General features: G+C 29.7%; 2 protein-coding genes across 2 annotated transcripts; both read right to left on the bottom strand.

The window, feature by feature from the left end:
- Nucleotides 1–107: 107 nt before the first annotated feature.
- Nucleotides 108–2,164, bottom strand: LOC129890308 (BTB/POZ domain-containing protein At5g41330-like). The gene has a single exon (XM_055965877.1). It carries the CDS (start codon nt 2,031–2,033, stop codon nt 603–605), a length of 1,431 nt encoding a protein of 476 aa, XP_055821852.1. The 5' UTR covers nt 2,034–2,164; the 3' UTR covers nt 108–602.
- Nucleotides 2,165–5,996: 3,832 nt separating this feature from the next.
- Nucleotides 5,997–6,840, bottom strand: LOC129890307 (brassinosteroid-responsive RING protein 1-like). The gene has a single exon (XM_055965876.1). The coding sequence runs from the start codon at nt 6,742–6,744 to the stop codon at nt 6,265–6,267; it is 480 nt and encodes a 159-aa protein (XP_055821851.1). The 5' UTR covers nt 6,745–6,840; the 3' UTR covers nt 5,997–6,264.
- Nucleotides 6,841–14,308: the final 7,468 nt, after the last annotated feature.

The raw sequence follows: 14,308 nt of genomic DNA, 5'->3' as shown, positions 1-14,308 counted from the left end.
TTCTCAAAAGTCTCACACTATTAGAATGGTAGAAGGGTCGACCAAATATCCATCGAGTTTTAAACCGTAAGCCATTTCCCCGAGGATTTCTAGGTTATCCACAAAAATTAAAGCATTGGTTAAGTTGATTCCAGTTTATGGCTATACAATAAGATGACAATCAACATAAAGACGGAACTAAGAACCAACACAAAACAACATTATTTCACCTAAACAATATATACATTGATTGGCAACAACAAAATACTAGATGATCTCTTCTTATTTGTATTCAAGTTTTGACGGACACAATGAGCTGGTGGGAGGTTACAAGTACGCCATAAAATTAGTTAAGGTACTCGCAAACTGGTCCAAACTTGAACACAGTGACCTCATTATTTGTGTCGATGGAAGGTAATAGATACAATATTTGGTAGCACAAGTTGTTATCGGAAAGGCTATTGAGATCGATCCCTTCAACCCTCCTTGGCGTGAAAGGTTGCAAGGGAAAAGAAAACTATTCTTCTTAGCAGCTTTTTCAACCAGTCACTAACCTTCTCTTACCAATCAATCAAACAATGAATTGCGATTCAGTCTCAAACAAGTTGGCTTCAACGCCACGGCTAAAATCCCCTAACTGAACTCTGCCAAACCTCAACAAATTGTTGATCCTTTCTTGTAACAAACATTCTGTTTCCTCCAAAGTTGATGTGAGTTATCCTATTTCCACAAAAATCTTTTGCTCTTCCCATGAAGTTCTTCCTAAAAACTCTGCCTTCTGATCCAAACCTACCTTTTATCGAATCATCGAGAAGAACCTCAGACCACAACTCAATATTTCCTCCTTTAGTACAAAATACTTGATTCCCATGGCTTTCGATTTTGCACCACATTCCATCCTTTTTACCATTCGTTACCTTTCTTTGATCACCGAGACAAAACCAAGCATTCTCAGAACCAATATTCCTCAAATCAGCAAGAAAAACCTCACCTGAGTGTACTCCAACTTTAAAAATACCAGACAAGCTATCAGAAACTGTGATATCGGAGAAACAATCAACGTTTTCCTTTATCTCCCACACGGAATTCCCAGACCTTAAATCCCAAAACTTAATATTACCAACTACACCAGAAGGACCACTATGTGAACCAGCAGACATTAACAAGTTATGACTAGGTAACCATCTTAACTTAGTAGCTGGAATTGCTGAATCCAATTCAGCACCAAAGATTTCATAATGACCAATCTTAGTAACAGGTTTAAAATCATCGTTAATGTCATATATCATAATGCAATTCGAATTCCTCCTACATGATTCGAAACTCGTAAACAAGAATTCACTTGATGATCCAATAGCTTGTACTGTTGAACCAGACTTAGTCACATTTTCCCAATTAAGATTCTTTTCAACAATACCCTTAACAAGATCAAGAATCTGCAAACCAGAAAAGTCTACAGCACCAACTGCTACAATTCTTGAATTCAAACACAACATAGAATCAATAACTGAAAATTGAGTCAAAATTGTGGATTTTCTCTTCAAAAAACAATCAAAAGAGGTAATTTTACAACCATGAGCTACTTGTACTGAACCATTTTCTGTTGTGGAAATTGCTGTTGGTGAATCTCTACCACTTAAAGGTAAAAGAAGAGAATTTTCAAGATCAAAAGGCTCAAACTGAGATGGGTTTGATTGGGAATTCAAAATAAGTTGTTCTACACCATAGAATTTTGCTTCAAAGATCAAATCTTGAATATCAAAGTTTTTAGCTTTTGAAGGTAAATTTCCAGTTCTTAAAAGGGATAGTAAAATAGAGAAAATTTCAGGGTCTCTATCTATAAATGGAATTGAACTATTATCTAAATTGTTAGAAATTGTAGAAAAAAGGGATTTTGAACCTGCTTGATTTAGGGTTTGTTTGGTTGTTTGAAAAAGTTGGCCACCAACATCAATGGTGACTATGTTGGAATTTGAATCTATCTTGTTGTTGTTGTTGATGTTTTTTTGTCTGAACCCATTTGAAAGAGGATTTGATCCAACAAAAGGTGGCATTTTTATGAGAAAATTTGAGACAAAAGCAGAGGAAACCTGAGAAAGAAGAGTAACAATTTCAAGAATGTCAAATTTATGGTACCCAAAAAAAATACAAAAATAGAAACAAAACCAAACACCTAAATTATGGGTTGTTGAGTTTGCTAGAAGTTGAATCAAGAATGGTTGACAAATGAGGGAATTTATAAGAGGGGTTTTGGGGGGGGGGGGGGGGAGATTGTAAAATGGTGGCTGATGGTCAACAATGACACAAGTCTTGTAGACAATTTCTGGTGGTAGTGGAGTGTCACTTTTGAATGGACTCTTTAAAGCGCGATTCAAATTTAATTAGAGTTTTATTGTAGGCTTTCATATTAGTTGAGATTTTTTTTATAAAAAAAAACAGCATCTAATAATAACATTAATAACATATTTAGTTTAATTTTATAAATGTGGTCAGAGGATAATGTGTATACAATTACCTCTATCTTGTGAAGATAGATAGATTGTTTCTCGATAGATTCTCGATTCAAGTAGACACATATCAAAAATTGTAAAAAATGAATATATTAGACGAAAAACCAATAGCAACAATAAGTAACATGCTTACTAAGGCAAATGAAATGACATATGTAATATAAACAAAGCATAAGCTAAGATAATAGGAGCATAATAACAATAATAATACATAGAAGGGGAACTAAATGACGCCAAACTGTCCGCTAATTAACCTTCTATACTAATTCTCGTTTTTTATAGCCTTTTATCTAGGTCATATCCTCGATAAGTTACAAGTGAATGTTTTGTGTAATCACCTCAGGTGAGAGGAGATATAGAGCCCGTTTGGATGAGCTTAAAAAAAGTAACTTTTATGTATAAAGTGATTTTAGAACTTTGAAGTGCTGAAAGTTATTTTTATAAATAAGCAGTTGACTGTTTGGATAAAAATGCTTATGATGTGAATTTTAGGGTTAAAAGAATAAAAAAAGGTAGTTTGAGAATTTAGTTAAAATATAAAGGATATAAAAGTAATTTTCATGGTCAAAGAAAATGACTTTAAACACTTTGGAATTTTTTTTTAGGAATCCTAACTTTTCATTTTTGACTGACTTTAAGAACTTTATGGCTTAAAGTCAGCATTAGGCAAACACGTCCAAAAGATAAAAAGAGACTTTAAGTTGGTTTTGACCAACTTAAAGTCAATCCAAACGGGCTCATAAAAAAAAAGGACAGCCCGGTGCACTAAAACTCCCGCAAACGGGCTCATAATCTCCAAATAAAACTCATTATTAATTTGTATCATATTTGGTTGCGTTTGAGGAAATTTAATTTTCATTTAAAAATCAATAAGAAATTATACAATATTTGGTTATTTGTTTTGTTTCAATCGTAAAAATATATGCACAAATAAGATAGGAATTAATATATGAATTTTATGTAACTTGTCTACGAATCAAACGAGCCCTTAAGAGTTGGAAACAAGGGTGAAACCATAGTTGTTGCGGGCTTGGTATAATTCCACAACCTATAATAATAATTTATTCATAAATTCAATAATAATAATAATATAATCCTACGGGCACCACCTAAATTTAATCATTTAGTTGGAGGAATGAAATATAGAAAAAATAATTGTAATTACGTGATTTAATATGTTCATGTATAACTAATGCATTAATGTATGTATCAAATAAATACAAGTTGACTAAGAGTTTGGTTAAATATGTACAAATACAATATCATTATCATCATGGCACAGCTAAGTAGCAGCTGTGCACTATATCATTTTTCTTAATAAAAGATTTCATAAACGTTTGGACATGAATCAAATGATATTTTATTTTTAAAAATAACATTATTTGAAATTAAAGTTATAGTCGAAGATGCATTACACTTGAAAAATGTTACAATTTTGTAAGAATTTTTTAGGAACAAAAATTTAAAACTTGTTAACAAATATTGTAGGAGTAAAAAAGTTTGATTTTCCACTAGAAAATCCCACATTACAAGGGAGAGGTTGGGGATGGATGTGGTTCAAACTAGCGATCTTTTGTTAAAAATTAGAAATACTATTAGTTCACTACCACGATCAATATTGTTGGTGCATGTGTACAGGAAACAGAGCCGGATAGTTGATGCCTTGACAAAGAAAGGATTGCAGATGAAAGTTTTTGATGTTTCAACATTTTTTGAAGTTCCCTCAGCGTGTGTTGAAGAAGCTTATCAGACAGACATTGTAGGAACTACTTTTTAATAGAATAATTAAAGCTGAAAACATTTTATCCCTGAGCCGGGATGTGGCCCAAACTATAACTAATTCACCCTCATTAGTTCCTTCTGACCAAAAAAAAATATTGTTGGTAAGAAGTTACCTTTTGCCTATATAAAGGCAGAAAGCCAAATTGAAATGAAGCTCCTTTTGTGAAAATTTTGAGGGTCAACATTGTACGGTTTAAATCTCGATGGATAATGGGTGTGCTTCTCTATCAAACACTTAAAAAAATAAGTTTTTGTTTGATGTAAATCAGTGTGAACCTGTGATGTGTGCTTAACTCACCTATCACGTATTGTTCTCTTGCTACTAAACTAAAGCCTGAAAACGAAACAAAACTATAATCCATCCGATATGAATTTCGAAAATACATCTCTATCTATATTTTGCCTAACTCAGCAGGTACCCCCTTATCTTTTGCGTAACGTCTGACGATGATTTTTTATGTTGCTCGGACTTAAGTAAAATATATTATCACACCCATATTAAATACTCCAAAAATGCACCTCATTCCGTTTGATAGAACCTTAATATTCACAATTTGTTTATCCTACATCATATTTCATATGTTTTTTTATGATAGTGGGCCAATACATCCCTGGCAATTGGGTTGGGCCAAACCCAACCAAATCGGCCCAAATATCAGTTTAGTCCGGGCCCATATGCAAGTCGTGGTCCGAGTCCATTTACCCGCCCAATTAGAAGCGGAGAAGTGCACAAATATCCATTTTTTAGGCTCGTCATTTAATTTATTCTCGATGTTAAAGAATTTTTGCAAGTTTACTAACTTGGGACACGACTTCAGACGTATGTGTCTAAAATTGAAAACTCGCATCTAACTTAGAATATTTTGTTTGATGTATGAAATTGTGAAGGCTAAACATTTTTGCTTGAAATTTGGTGCTATATATTTTCAATATCAACTTCAAACATTTTTAACTGAAGTTGTTTTTGATAAAATTGAACTAGGACTTATTGGTTAACTCACTGATCAAGACCTAGCTAGGAAATAGTCTTTTCTCTTTTCTTTTTTTGTTTGAGGAATCCTAGGTTAGGGAAGCTAAATATAAAAACCTAAGACCTATGATCCTATATGCAAACTCCCAAGTGTAGAAACAAATGTTTACTTGAGACTGACACTAGCTTGTATGGAGAAAAAATTACCAACTTATTGCATGCAGGGTCGAGATAGAAAGAAAGCTACGAGATAACTCAATAACTTTTATTAAAATTTTATAATTATATTAAAAAATTACTTGAATTTATATAATCACTTAATGAATTGCCTTTTAAAGAATTCCAAATCCAACCACAAATCATCAAAGTCGTGATAGAATTGCAAAAATTTCTTTATTTTTAATTAAAGTTTTCAAATTCAAGCATATATACTAGTAAATATTCTCTCATTTTAATCAAAGAGATCTCATATTCAAACCTTATATATATCCACTCCTTTTTAGTAGGAATAATTTACGTTAAATTATTCCTATGCGAACTTGAGTTAGTCGATAGCGAATACATATACCAAGAGAGAAACCCAAAATCCCAATCACCAACAAAAATGTTTTACAATTTCTTTTCTTATATGCGTATGATTATGAGTAATACTTCTTTATAACTGTCTAAACAAGAATTCTTAAGTATCAAATAATCAATTTAAATATTCACGATCAAGAAATATTAGATTCTCTTTTGGATAGACCCTGAAAGGGATAAGGAAGGCTGAAATGTCAATATGCGTCTATTATATTAAATTTTTCCGATAATCCCCATTTTGAAAACGTTCGTCCCTGAATGAGTAAGTTGTCAATCCATAGACTATGTAATATATACTATATCGTTGGGTTACGAAAGATAGAGAAGATCACCAAGATTTCGTAATCCTCTTTCGTTATGTTCTGCCTACTAATATTTCACCGTAAAAAAATAAAACGACGTGGTTATAAAAAAGTTTGACTGTATTACGAACCACTAATGGTACTACTCTTCGTAAAAATTAGAAACCCCAAAAGCCAACCACAATTTCTCATTAAAAATCCCCATCATATCCTCCGGTATAAATTCCTTCCTACAAAGCGGACACGTCTTCTGATCATGATCCATCCAACGGTCCACACAGCTCCGGTGGAACACGTGTCGACAATTCATCAACCGTCTAATCTCATCGCCGGAATCAAACTCATAAAGACAAACCGCGCAGTTCTCCGGCGGGTCAACTATATCGGTAAACTTCACCACCGGTAATATCTCCCGGATTATCGCCGCCGACACCGAACACAACCGGGTCGTCTCTTCTTCTCCGGTTCGGTTCGGGTATGGAAATTCGGGTTCGATGAAATCAGGGAAGCCGAGAACTGTGAGAAGATTGAAGATGAGTTTTGTGATGAAACCTAGAATTGAAAGGAGATGGAGGAATAATTTGGGGAAACTGAGATCTGTGTAGCCTAGTGGAAAACCCATTAAGAAAAAAGTGTTTTTGTGAGTAAATAGTGTGTGTAAAAAAAGGGAGATTTTGAGCTGAGCTGAGATTCTTCGTTAATGGCGGAATGGGGATTTATATAGTGGTTTTTCTTTAGGTAAATGTTCAAATTTGCCCCTATTGTATTCAAATTTGTGATTTGCCGAGTGCAAATTCAAAATTTTTACTTTCAAAATACGAAGAGTTAAGTCACAGTGGATAAAGAATAATTTTAATAATATATCAATAGTATAAATGTTCTATCAAAGGGGTATGAAATAAACACCTTCGACTTTATTTGGTTCTGCTATATGCGGTAGATATTGAATTATCATATTGAAATTGAAAATAAAATATTTTTGAAAAATAGAACTTGTTATTCTTTATTAGTATATGATTATGTGTATGTTGAAGTTTAATAAATTACGATTATTAATTTATCATACTGTAAAATATTGAAATTGAATTAAAAAAAATAAAATTATATCGAATTGATTTGATAAGATAATGAGTGATAAGGTCCGCGTATAATTTATCCTCCTCCGACTTTATTTGGTGGAACTATACTGAGTATGTTATTGTTGTTGTATGGATTTCTCATTGATTTACAGTTGAAAATCCTTTATTTCTATTATAGTGTGATGGATAATATTAGATCAAAAATTTAACAAACGACAAAGTTGCTCAATTTCAAATAATATATCAGGAGCATATTTGTCATTTTTCAATTTTTAATTTGATGTTTGATTGTACCCTAACTAATTAAAATTTATGCCTTGAAAGTTCCGCTTTAGACGAAAACACTCCTTATTAAAAATAATTTTATTTATAAAATTCAAATTCGAGATCAGCGACGGAATATAATGAATACATAATTTTGAATATATTTTTTTGGTAAGTGGGGGGTTGTATGGATGGGCTAGAGATAGGGATGTGAGAGTGTCAAGTGTGTGTGTGTCCTATTCCAAGATGTAGGAGACTTGTCCTATGATTTGGGCTCTTCAGCTTTTTACATTCTGAATTGTCAATTTATATCTCCATACATCAGACTTTATCTTAATGAAAACTAAAAATATAATTTATTTTTTTGTTAAATCAAAGTAATTAAACTTCATTTTTCGAAAAGTACAAATGATAGAGAATAAAATCACCAATCTTTGAACTGTCAATTTATAACAATTTGAAATAAAAGGAAACTACTAAATTGTTTTAGAAAATAATAATGAATTTTGCAACTTTATCGAACATTATACTCATATGCAAATTTAATTAAGACAATGACAGATTTCAAAGGCTAACTAGTTTTTGAATTTGATTTCAATACTATTTACTAACCTATACAGAATTTGGATCAGAACTATTTAACTCTATTGAATCCGTATATTTAAACCAACATCCATCTCTCGACTATATTTGTGCTAAATTTGTACACAAAATTGATGTTGCTTTCTTTTGGGGCCATTGATGTATATAGTCCTATGGACATGATGATGTGTATAATGTACTAATTCATACAAATTCATGTGCTATATTTAACTTTCTTAATAATTACAGGTACTATAGTACTCTTTTGACAACAACTTAGGTAACTTCACATTTTCAAATGCTCAACACAAATAATCAAATGATTTTGACTTGTTATTAGAAGGTACCAATAAAGAAACATAAGAAAAGGACTCATTTGAAATCCACTAGACCAAAATATGTATTTTCAAAACTAGTATTATCAATCTATCAAGTACATTGATTGATAATTGACCACTAGCCTAATTGGAACATTGTTACTTGACCACAATTTTAGTTTATTTTAATAAATAAAGAAAAAAGAGAAGAAATCTTGTTTATATAAATGGTTATCTCCTATCACGAATGTGACGCTCATGATAGAGAACGGACCGACAAGGACAATTCATATAGAAGAATTGATATGATATGCTTCTAGGCTGGAAAACTTCTGAAAAAGGATATACATGATATTTTAGATAAATATACATTGAAAAGGGAACGATGAAAAGTGAAGTGCGCGCTACATATCACAAGCTATCTTTTTTATTATTTACGAACAATATCTAAATAAAATGTACCAAAAAACATATAGTGAATTTTTCTGAAAATAAAGTCGTTTTTGATAGGGAATGTTTGATCATAACGTGAAATTTTGTAGTGCTAATTCATATTAGCTAGACTTCAATTTTGAGTACCAAAACACCGTATATATTAAAAAAAATTTAAAAATATATATTGGATTTATTTTTTCAAATAGTTTTGATAAGAAGTTGAAGTATCAAAACCATGGGCCAAAATGGAGAAAAAGTCATGAAGGTGTGTGCAATATCAAGAGGCATCAAGTGGGGGCAAATGGTTCCTGCAAGTGCAATAGTCCCTTTCACAAACCCACAAACACCTAAGTGAACCAAATTGAAGACCCACCAAATCATCTTCTTGAAAAACCATAGAACAATTATTATTATTTCACCCCCCCCCCTCCCTCCTATATTTGGTTACCTGCGTTGGAGCTCGATTAATTCGAATTCGCTTAACGTACAACCCATTAAAGGAAGAAATGCTTTCTATCAGATTTTTCCGATACTGATCACCATTAAGAATACAATTAAGTAAATAAAAATGTGTTCTTTCTAACAGCTTAAACTTTAGTTGAGATTCAAAGATCGAATCTCATTTTCACTCATCATCAAAAAGAATCTTTACGTACTTGACCTTGAAAAACAAAACAAGCTCACATGTAAGGGAGCGTGGTAAAATTATAATAACTAAATAAAAGCATGCACTCTATATACTCAGTATATATAAAAGATATTGAATTCCGTCAATTTGAAATATGCCAATTTAAATCTCATGTGCATATTATTTTTGATTTTTTTTAAAAAAATCTCTTAGTTAGAATTTTTGATTCCATCACACCTTATGATATGTTTTGGTGTCACATCGTGTCCCAAACATTGTAAATTTCCCTTAATGATATATACATGGCAACATGCATACAATATGTTGATTCCTATTATTACCCATGCTAGGTGCCTAATAATAATAATAATAATAATAATAATAATAATAATAATAATAATAATAATAATAATAATAATAATTATTGCATTTCTTTTGGTAGAAAAATAATTGAACTATACACATGTAGATGCTTCAAAAAAAAAGGTGGGTCATATATAGAATAATAATAATTATTAGTATTATGCCTTAGTCCCAAGTAAATGGGATCACATAATTTTGTATTATGAGGATTTTTCATGAATGAATAGATTTTATGTGAACTATCAATTTATCGTAATCCTCCTTTTTTATCTATATTTAAAACCGATCATGTATGCAAGGTCACACCAACCAGACAAAGATCATGGGAGAGATTATCAAGTGTGAAGCATGACAATTTCTTGGCTATGGTGGGTGGGTAGGGTACTCATATTACCATGCTCTATTTTAATTTTCAATCAACATGCCTATTAGAAATTGACTCGTTGATAAGAGATTTCAACAAAAAGGAAAAAAGATAAGAATTCATGTAATAATACTTATTATTAGAAAATCTCTATGGACTCTTCAAAATATGGCTCGTCAATAATGTCTTTAACAGATTTTTCATCCGAAATCCCTTATTGACAAGCCAAATTCTGATGAGACATTCGTAGAAAATTACCGTTCTTTTGGTAGTGACTGATCTCCCTGATCAATCGTGATGAAACGAAGAACTAGCTATAGTCTAGTCTATTATAATTTTAAGGGAAAAGTTATATTTAAAAGAGAGACAAGTGTTCTTCGAAATGACTGAATAAAAAATATAATGAATAAAAAATTGAATTTAAAATGAAGGTTTAGACTTTTTAATTTTCTTATTTATTGGTGTAAATATCGAATACAAATTTAAATCTCCTCATTCTTCCATCAATAATATAAAAAATAATATAATTTTTTCTTTTAAAAAAAAGATAAAATAGGAGTCTCCCTCTTCTAACCATGTCTTATAAGGCCAAGACAAAGTGACCCAAATAAGAATAGAATTATTATATTATTAGCTTACAATCATTTTTTTTTTAATCTTGAAAATGTATTACCATTTTATGGCCCTCCACCGCCGACCAATTATTGTTTTACGTACTTTTTTTTCCAAATAGTGTTTGGTGTCTATTTTAAAAAAAAATTCGATAAAGTACTCTTTATTAGTAATTTTTGTCATTTTCTCTGTTTGAATACAAAATTTTTAATTAAAAATAGAGAAACATTATAACAAAAGAGATATTTAGTGATAATTAATATTTTTTTTGTAGCAAAAATATTAAACGGCAATTCAGTTAATTTTATTGCATCCAGAGTCATCAAAGTCTTTAGTGATATTTATATAGAGTACTGATTATAAATATCCATATTTATTATTGTCGCTAAGTAATTATCTCTAAATTCTTTATTTATTGCAGTGAAAAATCATATTTTTGATGAATAATGTGACTCATCAGATTTCACAATCTCCATTCAATTTTGTTAAGTTTAATTTTTTCCCCATTCTTTGTCCTTATTGATTGTTAGTAATATTTTGATATCGAATTCATCTGAATCTAAAAATATAAGAAGCATAGTGCGTATTAAAAATCTGATCGAATTCATCAAGTTGAAATATATATTTCTTGATTGTTAATAACCTATATTATTATATTTTGAATAATATTAATATTCGAGTTAGCTTGCATGTGCTTTAATTAGTTTATGATGTCTCTTCTTCTATAAGTGTTATCATAATTATGAATTATATTTTTGTCCATCAAAACTTATGCAGATAAAGTTAAGTTACCAAAGCATTGTTCTAGTTTCTATATTGAGATTTTCAAATTTTACTGTCGCATAATTTTTAACCACTTCATTAAATGTAAGTCAGTGGTGAAATAAAAGTTTTGCTAATGGACATTCAAAATATATATATAAATAATATTTGAAATACATTAAAATATAAATTTTCAAACGTCGAAATATATTTAAGTATTTAACTGATCATCCTTAAACTTTGTAACACAACTAATAACTTTGTTATATCTTGCAAGGGAATTTATTTATTTATATATTATTTTTTTTCATAATCTTCCTTTCTGCATACCTAAAAAAAAGTCCTATGAGATTTCTCTAAAGAATTGGAAAAAAGTGAACTTATTGTTTATTCAATAAATTAAAGTTCCAACTTCCAAGAATTAGGTGACATGTATTAATTTGTATTCTTTTTTAGTTGCATAATTGGAAGTAATTATAGTGTTTTTTTAGAATACTCAAAACTTAAAAGCAATGTGTTGGATGAAAAAGTGTGTAAATTGTATTTAAATGCTTGGCCTACAACATAGACTTAGATTTATTTAATTTATAATAACATGTATATATAAATAAAAGAGTAGGACAAATTTTTTTTCCTTCTAAAAACAACCAAACCTAGAAAATGAATGTTTTATCCACTTCAATTTCTTTTTTCAAGAAATTAAAGTAATTGTTAATTTCTTAGAAGAATATCACAAGTAGCTTTTAGTAGTTAATTTATTGGCTCCTAAACTTTAAATACTTTTCTTGAAAAATATACGGTGAAATATATCGAGGTTGTGAGTTCGAGTTATCAAAAAAAAAGGATGGGAGCTCCTCGAGAGGGTTAAGATATTTTGTAATTTTGTTAATAATTAAATATACAAAATTAAACCAAAATTACAAAGGTTTGCGTAAATTTGTAACCAATACTTATCTGATATATATTGCTGATGGAAATTAAAGTGAAAAGTATACGGTGAAATATATCGAGTTATCCACAAATTAGCTCGAATATCACAGTTATTAAATATATCCATCCCTATCCAGACAACCTAGTTAAAAAATTGAAAGTGAACTTCAATGATGATCGAAATCAGATTTTTAGGTGGTTAATTAATTAGTTCCAAACATTTGGATCATGATTATCATAATTAAAAATTAATAGAACTAAAAATAAAATAAAATAAAATAAAATAAAATACGAAAAAGGGCTAAAAATATCCTTCATTCACCTTTTGATCTAAAAAATACCCTTTTACTCATCTTTTTGATTTAGAAATACCTTTCCATCTACCTTTTTGGTTAACTATAACCCTTCAAACTAACAACCCTCTTTTTATTTTTTATTTTTTAAAAGTATTTATCATGTGTCATTTTCTTATTGGATGAAATAAAAATCCATCTCCACTAAATTTTTTTCATAATTTATCTAAGCCAAAAATAATATGCCTCTTCAAGACCCCTCCCCCCCCCTCCAATTTTTTTTAAAAGCTACATTTTTTTATCTGGTTAACTAAAAAAAATTAGATTTTTTTTGTTCTTGGCTTGATTTTTCTTTACTGTTTAATAATACTTATTTTTTACAATACGTATAAATAAAATAACTAAAAAAAATTGGTTATACGTATAACTAAATTATTTTTTAGTTATTACAAGATAGTAAAAAAATATTTTAAACTAAATTAGTTATTACAATATAGTTAAAAATATATAAATTTTTTTGATTACAAGATAGTTTTTAGATAGTTATTATAAAACTATCTTGTAATAATACATATAACTAAAAGATTTTGTAAAATAAAATTTTCATTTTTTTTCATAATTTATCCAAACCAAAACAATATACATGTTTGATAACCATAAAAAAATTAAATTAAAAAAAAACTACAGCAAATAAAAAAATTATTTTTAAATTTTTTTCCACATAATTTATCCAAAAAAATAATATCCTTCTTCATGATCCCGAAACAAACTTTATAGAAAAATAAGAAGAAAAAGCTACATCAAAAAAATAACTATTAGATTTTTTTAAAGAAAAAATTGGGATCTTGAAGAGGTATAAAAATTTAGTGGAGGTGAGATTTTTATTTCATCCAATAAGAAAATGACACATGATAAATACTTTTAAAAAATAAAAAATAAAATGAGGGTTGTTAGTTTCAAGGGTTTTAATTAACCAAAAAGGTGGATGGAAGGATATTTTTAAATCAAAACAATGAGTAAAAAAAATATTTTTAGACCAAAAAATAAATAAAGGATATTTTTAAACCTTTTCATATAGTTTAGGAGTATTTTTTGCCTTTTCCAAACAAAATATTAGAAGCTGCTTTACAAGGGATGTCAGAAAGTATCTTTGTTGATAAGCATGAGCTTAAGAAAAGATTAGTTGATAATCATGAATTAATAGACATCTTAGTGCACATTGATGATTAATCACTAAAAGGGGAAAAGTAATTGATTCCGAGTTTAAATTTTGTGCACTGCCTATATTTTTTTTTTGTACCATTAGGTTAAAAACGACAATTCAGTACATAATATATTTCATGTTCATGCGGGATTCGGGGAAAAAAATGCATCCAAAGAAGTGTGATGTATCTAATTAGGTTAGGTTCACTTAAATTCATAAATCAATCTTAATAGCAAGTATTATATATATGGTAATCTGAAAATAAAAGAATAACCTATTTTACAATCGATTAAATTAATTTCATGTTGACCCTTTGAGGTGGTCCAGTGGTTTGAGCTTCAGACGTTCATGTT

This window comes from Solanum dulcamara, chromosome 5, assembly GCF_947179165.1.
Source record: "Solanum dulcamara chromosome 5, daSolDulc1.2, whole genome shotgun sequence".
Classification (NCBI taxonomy): Eukaryota; Viridiplantae; Streptophyta; class Magnoliopsida; order Solanales; family Solanaceae; genus Solanum; species Solanum dulcamara.
Note: the sequence above shows the minus strand (reverse complement) of the source record. Positions and strands in the feature narration are given on the sequence as shown.